This window comes from Oncorhynchus nerka, linkage group LG22, assembly GCF_034236695.1.
Source record: "Oncorhynchus nerka isolate Pitt River linkage group LG22, Oner_Uvic_2.0, whole genome shotgun sequence".
NCBI classification, from domain to species: Eukaryota; Metazoa; Chordata; class Actinopteri; order Salmoniformes; family Salmonidae; genus Oncorhynchus; species Oncorhynchus nerka.
The window spans coordinates 43,985,300-44,007,799 of record NC_088417.1 but is presented as its reverse complement, the minus strand read 5'-3'; the positions used below and the strand labels follow the sequence as shown (position 1 = coordinate 44,007,799).

The following is a 22,500-nucleotide window of genomic DNA, read 5'->3' as shown; positions in this document are numbered from 1 at the left end:
AAGTCGTGCGTTCAACGATCAGGTCAAGTCGAGTCGAGTCCAAGTCGTGCGTTCAACGATCAGGTCAAGTCGAGTCGAGTCCAAGTCGTGCGTTCAACGATCAGGTCAAGTCGAGTCAAGTCCAAGTCGTGCTTTCAACGATCAGGTCAAGTCGAGTCAAGTCCAAGTCGTGCGTTCAACGATCAGGTCAAGTCGAGTCAAGTCCAAGTCGTGCGTTCAACGATCAGGTCAAGTCGAGTCCAAGTCGTGCGTTCAACGATCAGGTCAAGTCGAGTCAAGTCCAAGTCGTGCGTTCAACGATCAGGTCAAGTCGAGTCAAGTCCAAGTCGTGCTTTCAACGATCAGGTCAAGTCGAGCCAAGTCCAAGTCGTGCTTTCAACGATCAGGTCAAGTCGAGTCAAGTCCAAGTCGTGCTTTCAACGATCAGGTCAAGTCGAGTCAAGTCCAAGTCGTGTGTTCAGCGATCAGGTCAAGTCGAGTCCAAGTCGTGCGTTCAACGATCAGGTCAAGTCGAGTCAAGTCCGAGTCGTGTGTTCAGCGATCAGGTCAAGTCGAGTCAAGTCCAGGTCGTGTGTTCAGCGATCAGGTCAAGTCGAGTCCAAGTCGTGCTTTCAACGATCAGGTCAAGTCGAGTCAAGTCCAAGTCGTGTGTTCAGCGATCAGGTCAAGTCGAGTCCAAGTCGTGCGTTCAACGATCAGGTCAAGTCAAGTCCAAGTCGTGCGTTCAACGATCAGGTCAAGTCGAGTCGAGTCCAAGTCGTGCGTTCAACGATCAGGTCAAGTCGAGTCAAGTCCAAGTCGTGCGTTCAACGATCAGGTCAAGTCGAGTCGAGTCCAAGTCGTGCGTTCAAAGATCAGGTCGTCGAGTCCAAGTCGTGCGTTCAACGATCAGGTCAAGTCGAGTCGAGTCCAAGTCGTATGCTTCAACGATCAGGTCAAGTCGAAGTCGAGTCCAAGTCGTGCGTTCAACGATCAGGTCAAGTCGAGTCAAGTCCAAGTCGTGCGTTCAACGATCAGGTCAAGTCGAGTCCAAGTCGTGCGTTCAACGATCAGGTCAAGTCGAGTCAAGTCCAAGTCGTGCGTTCAACGATCAGGTCAAGTCGAGTCAAGTCCAAGTCGTGCTTTCAACGATCAGGTCAAGTCGAGCCAAGTCCAAGTCGTGCTTTCAACGATCAGGTCAAGTCGAGTCAAGTCCAAGTCGTGCTTTCAACGATCAGGTCAAGTCGAGTCAAGTCCAAGTCGTGTGTTCAGCGATCAGGTCAAGTCGAGTCCAAGTCGTGCGTTCAACGATCAGGTCAAGTCGAGTCAAGTCCGAGTCGTGTGTTCAGCGATCAGGTCAAGTCGAGTCAAGTCCAGGTCGTGTGTTCAGCGATCAGGTCAAGTCGAGTCCAAGTCGTGCTTTCAACGATCAGGTCAAGTCGAGTCAAGTCCAAGTCGTGTGTTCAGCGATCAGGTCAAGTCGAGTCCAAGTCGTGCGTTCAACGATCAGGTCAAGTCAAGTCCAAGTCGTGCGTTCAACGATCAGGTCGAGTCGAGTCCAAGTCGTGCGTTCAACGATCAGGTCAAGTCGAGTCAAGTCCAAGTCGTGCGTTCAACAATCAGGTCAAGTCGAGTCAAGTCCAAGTCGTGTTTTCAACGATCAGGTCAAGTCGAGTCGAGTCCAAGTCGTGCTTTCAACGATCAGGTCAAGTCAAGTCCAAGTCGTGCTTTCAACGATCAGGTCAAGTCGAGTCAAGTCCAAGTCATGCGTTCAACGATCAGGTCAAGTCGAGTCAAGTCAGAGTCGTGCTTTCAACGATCAGGTCAAGTCGAGTCGAGTCCAAGTCGTGCGTTCAACGATCAGGTCAAGTCGAGTCAAGTCCAAGTCGTGCTTTCAACGATCAGGTCAAGTCGAGTCAAGTCCAAGTCGTGCGTTCAACGATCAGGTCAAGTCGAGTCAAGTCCAAGTCGTGCTTTCAACGATCAGGTCAAGTCGAGCCAAGTCCAAGTCGTGCTTTCAACGATCAGGTCAAGTCGAGTCAAGTCCAAGTCGTGCTTTCAACGATCAGGTCAAGTCGAGTCAAGTCCAAGTCGTGTGTTCAGCGATCAGGTCAAGTCGAGTCCAAGTCGTGCGTTCAACGATCAGGTCAAGTCGAGTCAAGTCCGAGTCGTGTGTTCAGCGATCAGGTCAAGTCGAGTCAAGTCCAGGTCGTGTGTTCAGCGATCAGGTCAAGTCGAGTCCAAGTCGTGCTTTCAACGATCAGGTCAAGTCGAGTCAAGTCCAAGTCGTGTGTTCAGCGATCAGGTCAAGTCGAGTCAAGTCGTGCGTTCAACGATCAGGTCAAGTCGAGTCAAGTCCGAGTCGTGTGTTCAGCGATCAGGTCAAGTCGAGTCAAGTCCAAGTCGTGCTTTCAACGATCAGGTCAAGTCGAGTCGAGTCCAAGTCGTGCGTTCAATTATCAGGTCAAGTCGAGTCGAGTCCAAGTCGTGCTTTCAACGATCAGGTCAAGTCGAGTCGAGTCCAAGTCGTGCGTTCAACGATCAGGTCAAGTCGAGTCGAGTCCAAGTCGTGCGTTCAACGATCAGGTCAAGTCGAGTCAAGTCCAAGTCGTGCGTTCAAAGATCAGGTCGTCGAGTCCAAGTCGTGCGTTCAACGATCAGGTCAAGTCGAGTCGAGTCCAAGTCGTGCGTTCAATGATCAGGTCAAGTCGAGTCGAGTCCAAGTCGTGCGTTCAACGATCAGGTCAAGTCGAGTCAAGTCCAAGTCGTGCTTTCAACGATCAGGTCAAGTCGAGTCAAGTCCGAGTCGTGCGTTCAACGATCAGGTCAAGTCGAGTCAAGTCCAAGTCGTGCGTTCAACGATCAGGTCAAGTCGAGTCCAAGTCATGCGTTCAACGATCAGGTCAAGTCGAGTCAAGTCCAAGTCGTGCGTTCAACGATCAGGTCAAGTCGAGTCAAGTCCAAGTCGTGCTTTCAACGATCAGGTCAAGTCGAGTCAAGTCCAAGTCGTGTGTTCAGCGATCAGGTCAAGTCGAGTCCAAGTCGTGCGTTCAACGATCAGGTCAAGTCGAGTCAAGTCCGAGTCATGTGTTCAGCGATCAGGTCAAGTCGAGTCAAGTCCAGGTCGTGTGTTCAGCGATCAGGTCAACTCGAGTCCAAGTCGTGCTTTCAACGATCAGGTCAAGTCGAGTCACGTCCAAGTCGTGTGTTCAGCGATCAGGTCAAGTCGAGTCAAGTCCAAGTCGTGTGTTCAGCGATCAGGTCAAGTCGAGTCCAAGTCGTGCTTTCAACGATCAGGTCAAGTCGAGTCAAGTCCAAGTCGTGCGTTCAACGATCAGGTCAAGTCGAGTCGAGTCCAAGTCGTGCGTTCAACGATCAGGTCAAGTCGAGTCAAGTCCAAGTCGTGCGTTCAACGATCAGGTCAAGTCGAGTCCAGGTCGTGCTTTCAACGATCAGGTCAAGTCGAGTCGAGTCCAAGTCGTGCTTTCAACGATCAGGTCAAGTCGAGTCGAGTCCAAGTCGTGCTTTCAACGATCAGGTCAAGTCAAGTCCAAGTCGTGCTTTCAACGATCAGGTCAAGTCGAGTCGAGTCCAAGTCGTGCGTTCAACGATCAGGTCAAGTCGAGTCAAGTCCGAGTCGTGCTTTCAACGATCAGGTCAAGTCGAGTCAAGTCCAAGTCGTGCTTTCAACGATCAGGTCAAGTCGAGTCGAGTCCAAGTCGTGCGTTCAATTATCAGGTCAAGTCGAGTCGAGTCCAAGTCGTGCTTTCAACGATCAGGTCAAGTCGAGTCGAGTCCAAGTTGTGCGTTCAACGATCAGGTCAAGTCGAGTCGAGTCCAAGTCGTATGCTCAACGATCAGGTCAAGTCGAGTCGAGTCCAAGTCGTATGCGTTCAACGATCAGGTCGTCGAGTCCAAGTCGTGCGTTCAACGATCAGGTCAAGTCGAGTCAAGTCCAAGTCGTGCGTTCAAAGATCAGGTCGTCGAGTCCAAGTCGTGCGTTCAACGATCAGGTCGTCGAGTCCAAGTCGTGCGTTCAACGATCAGGTCAAGTCGAGTCGAGTCCAAGTCGTGCGTTCAACGATCAGGTCAAGTCGAGTCAAGTCCAAGTCGTGCGTTCAACGATCAGGTCAAGTCGAGTCGAGTCCAAGTCGTGCGTTCAACGATCAGGTCAAGTCGAGTCAAGTCCAAGTCGTGCGTTCAACGATCAGGTCAAGTCGAGTCAAGTCCAAGTCGTGCGTTCAACGATCAGGTCAAGTCGAGTCAAGTCCAAGTCGTGCTTTCAACTATCAGGTCAAGTCGAGTCAAGTCCAAGTCGTGCTTTCAACGATCAGGTCAAGTCGAGTCAAGTCCAAGTTGTGTGTTCAGCGATCAGGTCAAGTCGAGTCCAAGTCGTGCGTTCAACGATCAGGTCAAGTCGAGTCAAGTCCGCGTCGTGTGTTCAGCGATCAGGTCAAGTCGAGTCGAGTCCAAGTCGTGATTTCAACGATCAGGTCAAGTCGAGTCAAGTCCAAGTCGTGCGTTGAACGATCAGGTCAAGTCGAGTCAAGTCCAAGTCGTGCTTTCAACGATCAGGTCAAGTCGAGTCGAGTCCAAGTCGTGCTTTCAACGATCAGGTCAAGTCGAGTCGAGTCCAAGTCGTGCGTTCAACGATCAGGTCAAGTCGAGTCAAGTCCGAGTCGTGCGCTTTCAACGATCAGGTCAAGTCGAGTCAAGTCCAAGTCGTGCTTTCAAACGATCAGGTCAAGTCGAGTCAAGTCCAAGTCGTGCGTTCAATGATCAAGTCGAGTCGAGTCCGAGTCGTGCTTTCAACGATCAGGTCAAGTCGAGTCGAGTCCGAGTCGTGTGTTCAGCGATCAGGTCAAGTCGAGTCGAGTCCAAGTCGTGCGTTCAATTATCAGGTCAATTCGAGTCGAGTCCAAGTCGTGCTTTCAACGATCAGGTCAAGTCGAGTCGAGTCCAAGTCGTGCGTTCAACGATCAGGTCAAGTCGAGTCAAGTCCAAGTCGTGCGTTCAAAGATCAGGTCGTCGAGTCCAAGTCGTGCGTTCAACGATCAGGTCAAGTCGAGTCGAGTCCAAGTCGTGCGTTCAACGATCAGGTCAAGTCGAGTCGAGTCCAAGTCGTGCGTTCAACGATCAGGTCAAGTCGAGTCAAGTCCGAGTCGTGCGCTTTCAACGATCAGGTCAAGTCGAGTCAAGTCCAAGTCGTGCTTTCAAACGATCAGGTCAAGTCGAGTCAAGTCCAAGTCGTGCGTTCAATGATCAAGTCGAGTCGAGTCCGAGTCGTGCTTTCAACGATCAGGTCAAGTCGAGTCGAGTCCGAGTCGTGTGTTCAGCGATCAGGTCAAGTCGAGTCAAGTCCAAGTCGTGCGTTCAACGATCAGGTCAAGTCGAGTCAAGTCCAAGTCGTGCTTTCAACGATCAGGTCAAGTCGAGTCGAGTCCAAGTCGTGCGTTCAATTATCAGGTCAATTCGAGTCGAGTCCAGGTCGTGCTTTCAACGATCAGGTCAAGTCGAGTCGAGTCCAAGTCGTGCGTTCAACGATCAGGTCAAGTCGAGTCGAGTCCAAGTCGTGCGTTCAACGATCAGGTCAAGTCGAGTCAAGTCCAAGTCGTGCGTTCAAAGATCAGGTCGTCGAGTCCAAGTCGTGCGTTCAACGATCAGGTCAAGTCGAGTCGAGTCCAAGTCGTGCGTTCAACGATCAGGTCAAGTCGAGTCGAGTCCAAGTCGTGCGTTCAACGATCAGGTCAAGTCGAGTCAAGTCCAAGTCGTGCTTTCAACGATCAGGTCAAGTCGAGTCAAGTCCGAGTCGTGCGTTCAACGATCAGGTCAAGTCGAGTCAAGTCCAAGTCGTGCGTTCAACGATCAGGTCAAGTCGAGTCCAAGTCATGCGTTCAACGATCAGGTCAAGTCGAGTCAAGTCCAAGTCGTGCGTTCAACGATCAGGTCAAGTCGAGTCAAGTCCAAGTCGTGCTTTCAACGATCAGGTCAAGTCGAGCCAAGTCCAAGTCGTGCTTTCAACGATCAGGTCAAGTCGAGTCAAGTCCAAGTCGTGCTTTCAACGATCAGGTCAAGTCGAGTCAAGTCCAAGTCGTGTGTTCAGCGATCAGGTCAAGTCGAGTCCAAGTCGTGCGTTCAACGATCAGGTCAAGTCGAGTCAAGTCCGAGTCATGTGTTCAGCGATCAGGTCAAGTCGAGTCAAGTCCAGGTCGTGTGTTCAGCGATCAGGTCAAGTCGAGTCCAAGTCGTGCTTTCAACGATCAGGTCAAGTCGAGTCAAGTCCAAGTCGTGTGTTCAGCGATCAGGTCAAGTCGAGTCAAGTCGTGCGTTCAACGATCAGGTCAAGTCGAGTCAAGTCCGAGTCGTGTGTTCAGCGATCAGGTCAAGTCGAGTCAAGTCCAAGTCGTGTGTTCAGCGATCAGGTCAAGTCGAGTCCAAGTCGTGCTTTCAACGATCAGGTCAAGTCGAGTCAAGTCCAAGTCGTGCGTTCAACGATCAGGTCAAGTCGAGTCGAGTCCAAGTCGTGCGTTCAACGATCAGGTCAAGTCGAGTCAAGTCCAAGTCGTGCGTTCAACGATCAGGTCAAGTCGAGTCCAAGTCGTGCTTTCAACGATCAGGTCAAGTCGAGTCGAGTCCAAGTCGTGCTTTCAACGATCAGGTCAAGTCGAGTCGAGTCCAAGTCGTGCTTTCAACGATCAGGTCAAGTCAAGTCCAAGTCGTGCTTTCAACGATCAGGTCAAGTCGAGTCGAGTCCAAGTCGTGCGTTCAACGATCAGGTCAAGTCGAGTCAAGTCCGAGTCGTGCTTTCAACGATCAGGTCAAGTCGAGTCAAGTCCAAGTCGTGCTTTCAACGATCAGGTCAAGTCGAGTCGAGTCCAAGTCGTGCGTTCAATTATCAGGTCAAGTCGAGTCGAGTCCAAGTCGTGCTTTCAACGATCAGGTCAAGTCGAGTCGAGTCCAAGTTGTGCGTTCAACGATCAGGTCAAGTCGAGTCGAGTCCAAGTCGTGCGTTCAACGATCAGGTCAAGTCGAGTCGAGTCCAAGTCGTGCGTTCAACGATCAGGTCGTCGAGTCCAAGTCGTGCGTTCAACGATCAGGTCAAGTCGAGTCAAGTCCAAGTCGTGCGTTCAAAGATCAGGTCGTCGAGTCCAAGTCGTGCGTTCAACGATCAGGTCGTCGAGTCCAAGTCGTGCGTTCAACGATCAGGTCAAGTCGAGTCGAGTCCAAGTCGTGCGTTCAACGATCAGGTCAAGTCAAGTCAAGTCCAAGTCGTGCGTTCAACGATCAGGTCAAGTCGAGTCGAGTCCAAGTCGTGCGTTCAACGATCAGGTCAAGTCGAGTCAAGTCCAAGTCGTGCGTTCAACGATCAGGTCAAGTCGAGTCCAAGTCGTGCTTTCAACGATCAGGTCAAGTCGAGTCGAGTCCAAGTCGTGCTTTCAACGATCAGGTCAAGTCGAGTCGAGTCCAAGTCGTGCTTTCAACGATCAGGTCAAGTCAAGTCCAAGTCGTGCTTTCAACGATCAGGTCAAGTCAGTCGAGTCCAAGTCGTGCGTTCAACGATCAGGTCAAGTCGAGTCAAGTCCGAGTCGTGCTTTCAACGATCAGGTCAAGTCGAGTCAAGTCCAAGTCGTGCTTTCAACGATCAGGTCAAGTCGAGTCGAGTCCAAGTCGTGCGTTCAATTATCAGGTCAAGTCGAGTCGAGTCCAAGTCGTGCTTTCAACGATCAGGTCAAGTCGAGTCGAGTCCAAGTTGTGCGTTCAACGATCAGGTCAAGTCGAGTCGAGTCCAAGTCGTGCGTTCAACAATCAGGTCAAGTCGAGTCGAGTCCAAGTCGTGCGTTCAACGATCAGGTCGTCGAGTCCAAGTCGTGCGTTCAACGATCAGGTCAAGTCGAGTCAAGTCCAAGTCGTGCGTTCAAAGATCAGGTCGTCGAGTCCAAGTCGTGCGTTCAACGATCAGGTCAAGTCGAGTCCAAGTCGTGCGTTCAACGATCAGGTCAAGTCGAGTCGAGTCCAAGTCGTGCGTTCAACGATCAGGTCAAGTCGAGTCAAGTCCAAGTCGTGCGTTCAACGATCAGGTCAAGTCGAGTCGAGTCCAAGTCGTGCGTTCAACGATCAGGTCAAGTCGAGTCAAGTCCAAGTCGTGCGTTCAACGATCAGGTCAAGTCGAGTCCAAGTCGTGCGTTCAACGATCAGGTCAAGTCGAGTCAAGTCCAAGTCGTGCGTTCAACGATCAGGTCAAGTCGAGTCAAGTCCAAGTCGTGCTTTCAACTATCAGGTCAAGTCGAGTCAAGTCCAAGTCGTGCTTTCAACGATCAGGTCAAGTCGAGTCAAGTCCAAGTCGTGTGTTCAGCGATCAGGTCAAGTCGAGTCAAGTCCAGGTCGTGTGTTCAGCAATCAGGTCAAGTCGAGTCCAAGTCGTGCGTTCAACGATCAGGTCAAGTCGAGTCAAGTCCGCGTCGTGTGTTCAGCGATCAGGTCAAGTCGAGTCGAGTCCAAGTCGTGATTTCAACGATCAGGTCAAGTCGAGTCAAGTCCAAGTCGTGCGTTGAACGATCAGGTCAAGTCGAGTCAAGTCCAAGTCGTGCTTTCAACGATCAGGTCAAGTCGAGTCGAGTCCAAGTCGTGCTTTCAACGATCAGGTCAAGTCGAGTCGAGTCCAAGTCGTGCGTTCAACGATCAGGTCAAGTCGAGTCAAGTCCGAGTCGTGGCGCTTTCAACGATCAGGTCAAGTCGAGTCAAGTCCAAGTCGTCGCTTTCAAACGATCAGGTCAAGTCGAGTCAAGTCCAAGTCGTGCGTTCAATGATCAAGTCGAGTCGAGTCCGAGTCGTGCTTTCAACGATCAGGTCAAGTCAAGTCGAGTCCAAGTCGTGCGTTCAACGATCAGGTCAAGTCGAGTCGAGTCCAAGTCGTGCGTTCAACGATCAGGTCAAGTCGAGTCGAGTCCAAGTCGTGCGTTCAACGATCAGGTCAAGTCGAGTCGAGTCCAAGTCGTGCTTTCAACGATCAGGTCAAGTCGAGTCCAAGTCGTGCGTTCAACGATCAGGTCAAGTCGAGTCAAGTCCGAGTCGTGCTTTCAACGATCAGGTCAAGTCGAGTCAAGTCCAAGTCGTGCGTTCAACGATCAGGTCAAGTCGAGTCCAAGTCGTGCGTTCAACGATCAGGTCAAGTCGAGTCAAGTCCAAGTCGTGCGTTCAACGATCAGGTCAAGTCGAGTCAAGTCCAAGTCGTGCTTTCAACTATCAAGTCAAGTCGAGTCAAGTCCAAGTCGTGCTTTCAACGATCAGGTCAAGTCGAGTCAAGTCCAAGTCGTGTGTTCAACGATCAGGTCAAGTCGAGTCAAGTCCAAGTCGTGCGTTCAACGATCAGGTCAAGTCGAGTCGAGTCCAAGTCGTGCTTTCAACGATCAGGTCAAGTGGAGTCCAAGTCGTGCGTTCAACGATCAGGTCAAGTCGAGTCAAGTCCGAGTCGTGCTTTCAACGATCAGGTCAAGTCGAGTCAAGTCCAAGTCGTGCGTTCAACGATCAGGTCAAGTCGAGTCCAAGTCGTGCGTTCAACGATCAGGTCAAGTCGAGTCAAGTCCAAGTCGTGCGCTTCAACGATCAGGTCAAGTCGAGTCAAGTCCAAGTCGTGCTTTCAACTATCAGGTCAAGTCGAGTCAAGTCCAAGTCGTGCTTTCAACGATCAGGTCAAGTCGAGTCAAGTCCAAGTCGTGTGTTCAACGATCAGGTCAAGTCGAGTCAAGTCCAAGTCGTGCGTCAACGATCAGGTCAAGTCGAGTCGAGTCCAAGTCGTGGTGCGTTCAACGATCAGGTCAAGTCGAGTCAAGTCCAAGTCGTGCGTTCAACGATCAGGTCAAGTCGAGTCCAAGTCGTGCGTTCAACGATCAGGTCAAGTCGAGTCAAGTCCAAGTCGTGCGTTCAACGATCAGGTCAAGTCGAGTCAAGTCCAAGTCGTGCTTTCAACTATCAGGTCAAGTCGAGTCAAGTCCAAGTCGTGCTTTCAACGATCAGGTCAAGTCGAGTCAAGTCCAAGTCGTGTGTTCAGCGATCAGGTCAAGTCGAGTCAAGTCCGAGTCGTGTGTTCAGCGATCAGGTCAAGTCGAGTCCAAGTCGTGCGTTCAACGATCAGGTCAAGTCGAGTCAAGTCCGAGTCGTGCTTTCAACGATCAGGTCAAGTCGAGTCAAGTCCAAGTCGTGCGTTCAACGATCAGGTCAAGTCGAGTCCAAGTCGTGCGTTCAACGATCAGGTCAAGTCGAGTCAAGTCAAAGTCGTGCGTTCAACGATCAGGTCAAGTCGAGTCAAGTCCAAGTCGTGTTTTCAACTATCAGGTCAAGTCGAGTCAAGTCCAAGTCGTGCTTTCAACGATCAGGTCAAGTCGAGTCAAGTCCAAGTCGTGCGTTCAACGATCAGGTCAAGTCGAGTCAAGTCCAAGTCGTGCGTTCAACGATCAGGTCAAGTCGAGTCGAGTCCAAGTCGTGCGTTCAACGATCAGGTCAAGTCGAGTCCAAGTCGTATGCTCAACGATCAGGTCAAGTCGAGTCAAGTCCAAGTCGTATGCTTCAACGATCAGGTCAAGTCGAGTCAAGTCCAAGTCGTGCTTTCAACTATCAGGTCAAGTCGAGTCGAGTCCAAGTCGTGCGTTCAACGATCAGGTCAAGTCGAGTCCAAGTCGTGCGTTCAACGATCAGGTCAAGTCGAGTCAAGTCCAAGTCGTGCGTTCAACGATCAGGTCAAGTCGAGTCAAGTCCAAGTCGTGCTTTCAACTATCAGGTCAAGTCGAGTCAAGTCCAAGTCGTGCTTTCAACGATCAGGTCAAGTCGAGTCGAGTCCAAGTCGTGCTTTCAACGATCAGGTCAAGTCGAGTCGAGTCCAAGTCGTGCGTTCAACGATCAGGTCAAGTCGAGTCAAGTCCGAGTCGTGCGCTTTCAACGATCAGGTCAAGTCGAGTCAAGTCCAAGTCGTGCTTTCAAACGATCAGGTCAAGTCGAGTCAAGTCCAAGTCGTGCGTTCAATGATCAAGTCGAGTCGAGTCCAAGTCGTGCTTTCAACGATCAGGTCAAGTCGAGTCGAGTCCAAGTCGTGCGTTCAACGATCAGGTCAAGTCGAGTCGAGTCCAAGTCGTGCGTTCAACGATCAGGTCAAGTCGAGTCGAGTCCAAGTCGTGCGTTCAACGATCAGGTCAAGTCGAGTCGAGTCCAAGTCGTGCTTTCAACGATCAGGTCAAGTCGAGTCGAGTCCAAGTCGTGCTTTCAACGATCAGGTCAAGTCGAGTCAAGTCCAAGTCGTGCTTTCAACGATCAGGTCAAGTCGAGTCAAGTCCAAGTCGTGTGTTCAGCGATCAGGTCAAGTCGAGTCCAAGTCGTGCGTTCAACGATCAGGTCAAGTCGAGTCAAGTCCGAGTCGTGCTTTCAACGATCAGGTCAAGTCGAGTCAAGTCCAAGTCGTGCGTTCAACGATCAGGTCAAGTCGAGTCCAAGTCGTGCGTTCAACGATCAGGTCAAGTCGAGTCAAGTCAAAGTCGTGCGTTCAACGATCAGGTCAAGTCGAGTCAAGTCCAAGTCGTGCTTTCAACTATCAGGTCAAGTCGAGTCAAGTCCAAGTCGTGCTTTCAACGATCAGGTCAAGTCGAGTCAAGTCCAAGTCGTGCGTTCAACGATCAGGTCAAGTCGAGTCAAGTCCAAGTCGTGCGTTCAACGATCAGGTCAAGTCGAGTCGAGTCGAGTCCAAGTCGTATGCTCAACGATCAGGTCAAGTCGAGTCAAGTCCAAGTCGTGCTCAACGATCAGGTCAAGTCGAGTCCAAGTCGTATGCGTTCAACGATCAGGTCAAGTCGAGTCAAGTCCAAGTCGTGCGTTCAACGATCAGGTCAAGTCGAGTCAAGTCCAAGTCGTGCTTTCAACTATCAGGTCAAGTCGAGTCAAGTCCAAGTCGTGCTTTCAACGATCAGGTCAAGTCGAGTCGAGTCCAAGTCGTGCTTTCAACGATCAGGTCAAGTCGAGTCGAGTCCAAGTCGTGCGTTCAACGATCAGGTCAAGTCGAGTCGTCAAGTCCGAGTCAGGTGCGCTTTCAACGATCAGGTCAAGTCGAGTCAAGTCCAAGTCGTGCTTTCAAACGATCAGGTCAAGTCGAGTCAAGTCCAAGTCGTGCGTTCAATGATCAAGTCGAGTCGAGTCCAAGTCGTGCTTTCAACGATCAGGTCAAGTCGAGTCGAGTCCAAGTTGTGCGTTCAACGATCAGGTCAAGTCGAGTCGAGTCCAAGTCGTGCGTTCAACGATCAGGTCAAGTCGAGTCGAGTCCAAGTCGTGCGTTCAACGATCAGGTCAAGTCGAGTCGAGTCCAAGTCGTGCTTTCAACGATCAGGTCAAGTCGAGTCGAGTCCAAGTCGTGCTTTCAACGATCAGGTCAAGTCGAGTCAAGTCCAAGTCGTGCTTTCAACGATCAGGTCAAGTCGAGTCAAGTCCAAGTCGTGCTTTCAACGATCAGGTCAAGTCGAGTCAAGTCCAAGTCGTGTGTTCAGCGATCAGGTCAAGTCGAGTCCAAGTCGTGCGTTCAACGATCAGGTCAAGTCGAGTCAAGTCCGAGTCGTGCTTTCAACGATCAGGTCAAGTCGAGCCAAGTCCAAGTCGTGCTTTCAACGATCAGGTCAAGTCGAGTCAAGTCCAAGTCGTGCTTTCAACGATCAGGTCAAGTCAAGTCAAGTCCAAGTCGTGTGTTCAGCGATCAGGTCAAGTCGAGTCCAAGTCGTGCGTTCAACGATCAGGTCAAGTCGAGTCCAAGTCGTGCGTTCAACGATCAGGTCAAGTCGAGTCAAGTCCAAGTCGTGCTTTCAACGATCAGGTCAAGTCGAGTCCAAGTCGTGCTTTCAACGATCAGGTCAAGTCGAGTCAAGTCCAAGTCGTGCTTTCAACGATCAGGTCAAGTCGAGTCAAGTCCAAGTCGTGCTTTCAACGATCAGGTCAAGTCGAGTCAAGTCCAAGTCGTGCTTTCAACGATCAGGTCAAGTCGAGCCGAGTCCAAGTCGTGCTTTCAACGATCAGGTCAAGTCAAGTCCAAGTCGTGCTTTCAACGATCAGGTCAAGTCGAGTCCGTCGTGCGTTCAACGATCAGGTCAAGTCGAGTCAAGTCCAAGTCGTGCGTTCAATGATCAGGTCAAGTCGAGTCGATTCGCACCTTTTTTTCCAAGTCAAGTCAAGTTTAACAACAAATTCCATATGCAAGCTTCATAAGTACATCTTGACATACCAAAAGACTATTAGGGGTATGTAGTCATTGTTGCTTGATGCCTCATTGCTGATGAGCTTGCAAAGTAAACAATTCATATTTGCTGGTTGCTGGTCCAACCCCCAAAAAATGTTGGAGCTGCATATTGATTTAAGGCAATGCTGTGATGCTGTGGCTACTGTCTCTGGCTGCATGGAGACTAATCCACGCAGACTCTGTGCCACAACATGAGGGACAAAACGTTACAAAACCTGGCCAGATCATTTCAAGTCATCAGTCTCAGGTCGACGTCGAGCCCCGAGTCTTGAGGCTACAAGACCAAGTCGAGTCTCAAGTCATCAAATTGGTGACGTGAGTCCGACTCTAGTCACCTCTGTGACAGAACATAACGAGAGCGAGAGACAGAGAGAAAAGAGAAAGAATCCTCCGTGTTTACAGTAAGTCACAGGTGGTAGGTGGTGACTACACCCACTGCACTATAACACTACAGTCATCTCCTCCTGCCTACTAGCTTTTCATTAACCCTGCTGTAGGAGAAGGGTTGGAATCCCTCTGTCTGACTGATTCGCTGGCCAGTGGCAGCTGACATGGACCCCGTGGTTACCAGGTAGCCATTGATTTCTGCCTGGCCCAGCCGTAGGGGCTAGGGGGGTGCTTGAGAGACGTTCATGCCGATGCCTGTATTGATTTAATTAGGCCCTCAACTCCACCGCGCTCCGTCTCCACGGCAGCAAATGATTAGTGCTGCCAGCTGTCCTATGGGTGGCACGGCGTCCAGCTGCCACCCACCCACCCACCCATGCCCAGGACGGGTGCACTGCACACTGGCACAGGAGCCCAGTCAACCCACCACGAGGTGCCGACTGGGGACACCAGAGGAAAATGAATGGGGTTTAGAGGCAGATCTCTGGTGGTGAGTTCTACTCAGCAGGCCTGACTGGTGCCTCGCTGGGGCCGAGGCCAGGAGAGGTTGAGGGACAGGAGGGACACAAAGGACACGGCATTGGGACTGTGGAGAGAGGTGGCATGGGTGTGCTGCCCAACCCAGTCAACACAGTGTGATGTCTCTGTGCTGGAGGTGGAGGAGTTTGATCGCATGTCAGAGACCAAGGAGAGAATAAGACGCTGAGCGTGTGTGAGAGCCGGTGCACGGAGAAGGCCCAGCTGTGTGTTATTAGGAATATGTGGCTCACGTGTACATTTCTCACCGCTCAGATCAAGCAGCATAAGGCGCTCCGTGGAATCCCATCTGCCAGCCACATTACAGACACTTTCTCTCTTCATTTAAAAAAAAAGATGTAGAATTACTTTGAACTCGGGGCTCTCGTTGGTGCAGAGTGTATGTGGTTAATTGCTCTGCCAGAGGGGGGACTAGAGCAACAACAACAAAAACAGACGGAATCTGACGGAGAGCCAGTGAGCGCTCCCAGCTATGACCTTTCACCCGGGGAGAGAAGTCGACCTTGACGCGGGGTGAGGTAACCGCCGGGCCGTATCGAATTTCCTAATTCACATGTTGAAGAAATTGGCAAATGAGAGGGTCAGGGTTCATCTCCGCCCACTTGAAAAAAGCACTTAGCAGCCAGACAGGCCTGTATGGATGGAGTCAGGTAGCCTGCGGGAGGAACGGCCCAGCCCGCCCGGCAACCAAAGATGATTAAAAATCATTTCTGGGTAATGAGACTTCCCCATTCCACAGCCAGCCCATTTACAGCAGGGCTTGGTTAGGGTGCAGAGTCACTGCCTTGCATAGTGTCACACAGCCCACAGAGAGAGAAAGTAGTCCCAACACGGGTGTGGGCTGAGCATGGTAACATAACACTAAAACATGTTTTACATCATCTTACTGGTGAAGGAAATTCTATGAGGTGTGGCGTGAGTAGAAACTGGAGTGTACAACACAGACAGCCACACACACACACTGGATGGTGCCCTACTGTGTGGCATTGTAGACCCGTGTCAAGAGGATCAATATTAATGAGTGAGGCCTCCCATTGTCACCCACACCCTCCGCTGTGTGTGTGTGTGTGTGTGTGTGTGTGTGTGTGTGTGTGTGTGTGTGTGTGTGTGTGTGTGTGTGTGTGTGTGTGTGTGTGTGTGTCTGTCTGTGTGTGCGTGCGTACGTGCGTACGTGCACACGTGCGTGCGCGCGTGCGCATGTGTGTGTGTGTGTGTGTGTGTCTGTGTGTGTGTCTGTGTGTGCGTGCGTGCGTACGTACGTACGTGCACGCATGCGTGCGCGTGTGTGTGTGTGTGTGTGCGTGCGTGTGTGTGTGTTTGCGTCTGTGTGCGTGCATTGTATTTGTATAGACATGCCTATGAGCATGCAAGTGTGAGTATGAGAGAAATAAAAATGAGAGCGAGGAAGGGGGCCACTTCACTGCAGAAGTGTTCCTCTCTCCCTCCTCCCTTCCTCTTTCCGAGGGAAGAGAGGAAAAGTGCAGAAGAGGGAATAAGGCCACAGCCATTACAGGAGTCTAAAATTGCTCTGGGATTGGTTCCACCCACTAAGAGAGCTCAGTGAAATGGTTTGCAGCCAGGTTCCTCCATTATGTACAACTTATTACAAACAAATTTCTCCTCCAGGGCATCTCTTATAATTTTCAATTAGGTGAAACGAGGTTGTGAGCCCAGGGAGGGCAGAATCCACCACTGTTTCAGTTTCAGCACGGGGTGTGTGTGTGTGTTTGTGTGTGTGTTTGTGTGTTGCTATGAAAAAGAGCACCAGAGAATGAAAAATTGCTTGTTTTTGCAGATACTTATTTCTCTACGGGATTGTACATTCTTAACATCTTAAAAGTGTAAATGTGTGTGTTTGTGCATTCACGTATGTACGTGTGTGTGTGTGTGTGTGTGTGTGTGTGTGTGTGTGTGTGTGTGTGTGTGTTTGTGTGCGTGTGTGCGTGTGTGTGTGTGTGTGTGCGTGTGTGTGCGTGTGTGTGTGTGAACCCAACACGCATTCGCTCACGTTCTGGACGGATTCACTTTCTTCAAATGGCTTCAAGATGGAGGCCTATAAAGCCCAGACTGTTTTCCTAGCTTAATTGTAACGCTTTTACGAGCATTTGTCGTTACAATCTCCCAATCTACAGTAATTAAGTCAACATTGGCCTCCCTCTGAACCTCCCATTCACAGAGTGGGTGCTGTAGCCTACCTTCCTGCTAGTCCAACAGGCCTCCCTGTTACTGTTAAAGCAGCGGGAGGTACTGCCTGTGCTGCAACACACAACCCTTTCTCAGCCTCTTGGCATACAAGCGCTCCGTGTAACTCCCTGCTAATTCCTGCACATAAACACATGGCTATAGAGCCAGGCAGGCAAGCAGAGCTAGGCTAGTGGCTCTGCTCACTGACGGATGAATCAGGCCCCTCTTTCCTTCCTATAAGCGAGATAAGTTCTCTATTGGCCTTATCTACTGGATTGTACAGGATGTCACTGCTTGTGAGAGCGCCGTGCCGAGCATTAACCTCCACACAGAGGAAATAGGTGGGATTCTTAGGCCAGATAGGCCTGTGTTTGCTAGGAAGCCCCTGTCATCCACTGTGAATCACACAGCTACAGAGAGAGAGAGAGAGCTGGAGAGGCTCTCAGTGTGCAGCTAACTGTGTTTTCTGTGCCGTACTTTGGAGTTGATAATAGCAAGCTCTTGTGCGTTCTGCACTCCTGTACTCAACTCTGCTGTTGGACCTCTCACCTTGTGGTTCTTTAATGGTTCATTAAATATCTTCGTAGGCGGCCCGACCACATTTGAGTTATAGATCTGTCATTGAAATCAAGTCTGGTAGGTGATAGATCTGTTCTATGTGAGCTATTTCTATGCTTTCCGTCTTAACTATCACTTTTGCGTCTTTTTTTGTCTTGTTATTTTAACAGTATTTCACAGCATGTACAATGATTCTCTACACTGCAACACGGGCGAACATGATAGAATTCTAGCGACCAGCAATGGCGGAGCGATGGCTACATACTGTGTCCTCTAACACAAGGCTCTAAAAATACTGATATTAAACTGTCTATTCTCTGTCTGTAATAACCTGTACTGTGTAGTCCTGTATAGACAGATGATGCTGCTTTAGTACTTTAAATCATTGTAATACTCTGGAAGAGTTGGACGACCTGTGCGATCCCCTGTAAGGATATACAGTAAGTAGTGCATGACGCTTGCAACTCCAGGATAGTGGGTTTGATTCCTGTGTATGCACGCATGACTGTTAGTCCCTTTGGATAAAAGTGTCAGCTTAAATGGCGCAGACCATTCTTCTTCTTCATTGTTATTATATTATTGTGTGCGGGAGAGAAACTGACCTGTGTAGATGAAGCGTCCGGGCGTGCCTTTACAGAACTGCTTGGACTTGTAGGAGAGGGTCACCTCCACCACCCCTGGGATGTGGCGGGGCGGAGTCTGCACCCGGATGGCATGGGGTGTGATGAGCTGCAGGAGGAGAGCGAGAGCGCACAGAAGAGAGAGAGCGAGAGCGAGAGAGAGAGAGAGAGAGAGAGAGAGAGAGAGAGAGACAGAGAGAGAGAGAGAGAGACAGAGAGAGAGAGAGAGAGAGGAGGGGGGGAGAGAGAGAGAGAGAAACAGAAAGAAAGAGAGAGAGAGAGAGAAACAGAAAGAAAGAAAGAAAGAAAGAAAGAAAGAAAGAAAGAAAGAAAGAAAGAAAGAAAGAAGGAAACAGGCAACCGTTAGTCAAGTCTATGACTTCTGCAGTTGTGTTCTCTACAGACATGGTTCGCTCTCCCCTCCCCTCTCCTCCGATCTCCTCTCCTCCCCTGAGTCAGAGTTTGGGTGTGTGAGTGGTGCTCTTCAACACAGCAAACAAACACTTCACATCAATGAGCCTCCGCCGATCCCTTTCTATTGTCTGCCAGGGTAAATACCCTTCACACTGAAGGAGAGAAGAGGGACGGCTGGAGGGAAAGGAGAGCAGGACAAACTGTCCACAATGCCGTCAGACACGCAAACAACACGTTTATTGATTTGATGACTTGTGGTGAATGAAGGGCGTTTATGAGTGGACTGTGTCATCTGCACTGCAGCAGCGAAGGACCTCGTGAGTTGTTGAAAAGTGTTGTGAGTCTGTGTTGTGAGTGTTGTGAGTCTGGGTGGTGTTAAAGAGCACACAGACACATCCAAAGTGAGAGTGGTATTGTTGGACAGGAGCCATAGCTCCCCGCACACCTGGAGAGGCTGTGTGTTACAGAAGGTAAATAAACATGGAGCTTGAGAAGGGCTAGGGGAACAGCATGACAAGGATCAGTGTGTTTTCATTATGCCTGGCCGACGGTTATCACAGCTCTGCAGGGCTGATCAGTATCGGGGGTACAGGGGGAGGTAGGGGGCTGGCTGGCTGGGTGATATTGGAGGGCCCTCGAGGCCCTGAGAGCAGGGAGCTAACATAGCCTCACCCCTGGCCTCTCCGGTATGGGAGGGCGGTAATTGGAAACACACTGTGGGGCCCCGGCACTTCCTACATCGGACCAAGGGCCGAACAGCACTCTGAGACCAGCAGAGCATACTGAGGACTAGACGGGACACTGGAGCAGTAGTTCTATGTAGGCTATGCTCAGTGACGTAAAGTACTTCATTAAAAATACTTGAAAGTGCTACTTAATTCGTTTTTTTTGGTATCTGTACTTTACATTAGTATTCATATTTTGAACAACTTTATACTTCACTACAGTCCTAAAGAACATTATGTACTTTTTACTCCATACATTTTCCCTGACACCCAAAAGTACTAGTATTACATTGAATGCTTAGCAGGACAGGAAAATGATCTAATTCACACACTTATCAAGAGAAACATCCCTGGTCATCCCTACTGCCTCTGATCTGGCAGACTCACTAAACACATCCTTCATTTGAAAATGATGTCTGAGGGTTGGAGTGTGCCCCTGGCTATGCATAATCAAAATCATATAAAAATGGTCTGGTTTCCTTAAGGAATTTGAAATGATTTATACTTTTACTTTTACTTTTGATACTTAAGTCTGTTTTTGCAATTACATTTACTTTTGATACTTAACTATATTTAAAACCAAATACTTTTAGGCTTTTTCTCAAGTAGGATTTTACTGGGTGACTTTCACTTTTACTTGAGACATTTTCTATTAAGGTATCTTTACTTTTACTCAAGTATGACAATTGGGTACTTTTCCACCCCTGCCTTTACATTTACATTTACATTTAAGTCATTTAGCAGACGCTCTTATCCAGAGCGACTTACAAATTGGTGCGTTCACCTTAAGACATCCAGTGGAACAGCCACTTTACAATAGTGCATCTAAATCTTTTAAGGGGGGGTGAGAAGGATTACTTTATCCTATCCTAGGTATTCCTGAAAGAGGTGGGGTTTCAGGTGTCTCCGGAAGGTGGTGATTGACTCCGCTGTCCTGGCGTCGTGAGGGAGTTTGTTCCACCATTGGGGGGCCAGCGTTACTCCAGCGCTACGGGGTGAGGAGACAGGAGGGTCTGCCTCTACCTCTACCTCTGTCTGTGTCCTCGAAAATAAACCCTGGGCTGAGGATGGAGGGTGGGTCATCAGGCAGGGAGGGCAGGGCAGGGCAGCTGGACAACTCAGGCAAATCTGCCCCTGGAGGCCTAATCAGTGCTATTTTTGACCCCCGTCCCGTCTCTCTCCTGCTGGCTTCAGCCATTACCCCATGACCATGACTGGCTCTGAACCCTTTGGCGCTGGGGAACTGCTGTAGCAAAGGTTCCTATTCCACTAGCCAAGGTTGAATTAAACTGCAATTATTCTACAAATTAAAAGAATAAATACAACAAAAATACAGAGCCAACCGTTTTAACGGCAAGCATGTGTGGGACTCGAAACCTGTGTATTAACATTATGCCAACATGGTTCTGCAATTTAAAAGTCTAATAAATAAGCAGTGATTATTATAGCTGAATCACTGGCCGGCGGGGGAAAGGAGAGCAGAGTGGAGTGTGTTGAAGATTGGATCAGCTCATTAGCCTGCACACTGAATGGCAGGTAGAGGAAATCAACTTTGGCCTCGTACAGGCTGCTTTTTACCAGCACTACAGTTACAAGGCTTGCCCTGCCCTCCAGCCCTCCATCCCCTATAACCCCCCCTTCAGCCCCTAACCCCTATCCAAACCCTTACCCCCTCCAAATCCTTACCCCCCGTCAGCCCCTAACCCCCTCCATCACCTTACCCCCTTCAGCCCCTAACCCCATCCATCCCCTTACCCCCTCCATCCCCTAAACCCCATCCATCCCCTTACCCCCTTCAGCCCCCAACCCCCTCCATCCCCTTACCCCCCTTTAGCCCCTTACCTCCCCTTCAGCCCCTAACCCCCTCCATCCCTTTACCCCCCTTCAGCCCCTAACTACCCTCTATCCCCAAACCACCCTCCATCCCCTAACCCCCTCCAGCCCCTAACCCCCTCCATCCTCTAACCCCCTCCATCCCCTAACCCACTCCAGCCCCTAACCCCCTCCAGCGCCTAACCCCCTCCATCCCCTAACCTACTCCAGTCCCTAACCCCCTCAACCCGTACCCCCCCTCCATCCCCTAACCCCCTCCATCCCTAACCCCACTCCAACCCCTAACCCCCTCCATCCCCTAACACCCCTCCATTCCCTAACCCCCTCCAACCCCTAACCCCCTCCACCCCCTAACCCCCTCCATCCCCTAACCCCCTCCACCCCCTAACCCCCTCCAACCCCTAACCCCCTCAATCGCCTAACCTCCCTCCATCCCCTTACCCCCTCCAGCCCCTAACCCCCTCTATCCCCTAACCCCCTCCATTCCCTAACCCCCTCCATCCCCTAACCCGCCTCCAACCCCTAACCCCATCCATCCCCTAACCCTCCTCCATCCCCTAACCCCCTCCATCCTCTAACCCCCTCCGGCTACTGGGAGAGGAGAGAGAGGGCTGAGGAGGCTCTGCTATAAATGTGCTCCAGATGTGGACCATAGCGTAAGGTGTAAGGTCTACTCATCCTGATGTGGCCAAACATAAAGATGTACTTAAACAGTATGTAAACCTTCACCTTACTATTCCTCACTGCACTTGCTAATGGTAGCAATAATATAACATATTCCCCTCATATTCCCCCAGCCCCAGTCTCCAGCCCCCAGCCCCAGTCTCCATTTCCCCAGCACCAGTCTCCAGCCTCCAGTCTCCATGCCCCAGCCCCAATCTCCATGCCCCATTCTCCAGCCCCAGTCTCCATTTCCCCAGCACCAGTCTCCAGCCCCCAGTCTCCATTCCCCAGCCCCAATCTCCATGCCCCAGTCTTCAGCCCCCGGCCCCAGTCTCCAGCTCCCAGACACAGTCTCCATTACCCAGCCCCACTTGCCAGCTCAAGCCCCAGTTTCCAGTCTCCAGCACACAGTCACAGTCCCCAGTCCCCAGTCACCAGCCCCCAGCCTCAGTCTCTAGTCACCATCCCCCAGCTCCAGACTCCAGCCCCAGTCTCCAGTCTCTAGCACCCAGTCTCCAGTCTCCAGGGTCCAGTCGCCAGCCCCCAGCTCCAGCCTCCAGCCCCAGTCTCCAGTCTCTAGCCCCCAGTCTCCAGTCTCTATCCCCCAGTCTCCAGTCTCTAGCCCCCAGTCTCCAGTCTCCAGTTTCTAGCCCCCAGTGTCCAGTCTCTAGCCTCTAGCCCCCAGTCTCCAGTCTCCATCACCCAGTCCCCAGTCTCCAGTCTCCAGCCACCAGTCCCCAGTCTCCATCCCCCAGCCCCCAGTCACCAGTGTTCAGTCTCTATCCCCCAGTCTTCAGTCTCCATCCCCCAGCCCCCAGTCTCCATCCCCCAGCCCCCAGTCTCCAGTCTTCAGTCTCCAGCCCCCAGTCCCCAGTCTCCGTCCCCAGCCCCCAGTCTCCAGTCTTCAGTCTCCATCCCCCAGTACCCAGTCTCCATCCCCCAGCCCCCAGTCTCCAGTCTTCAGTCTCCATCCCCCAGTACCCAGTCTCCATCCCCCAGCCTCCTGTCTTCAGTCTCCATCCCCCAGTACCCAGTCTCCATCCCCCAGCCCCCAGTCTCCTGTCTTCAGTCTCCATCCCCCAGTACCCAGTCTCCATCCCCAGCCCCCAGTCTCCAGTCTTCAGTCTCTATCCCCCAGTACCCAGTCTCCATCCCCAGCCCCCAGTCTCCAGTCTTCAGTCTCTATCCCCAGTACCCAGTCTCCATCCCCCAGCCCCCAGTCTCCAGTCTTCAGTCTCTATCCCCCAGTACCCAGTCTCCATCCCTCAGCCCCAGTCACCAGTCCTATATGGAAGCTAATTGAGAGGATCAGAAGCACATCAGAGAGCTGTGCTGAATA

At 51.1% G+C, this 22,500-nt stretch overlaps 1 protein-coding gene across 11 annotated transcripts in view; it reads right to left on the bottom strand.

The window, feature by feature from the left end:
* Positions 1-22,500, bottom strand: part of LOC115104534 (transcription factor COE1-A) — a 191,123-nt gene that overhangs the window by 32,796 nt on the left and 135,827 nt on the right. For all 11 annotated transcript variants that reach the window (XM_065007188.1, XM_065007186.1, XM_065007184.1 and 8 more), the window contains exon 10: positions 17,509-17,635. In XM_065007188.1, the coding sequence (XP_064863260.1) occupies positions 17,509-17,635 (127 nt within the window). The remainder of the gene's footprint in view (positions 1-17,508; positions 17,636-22,500) is intronic.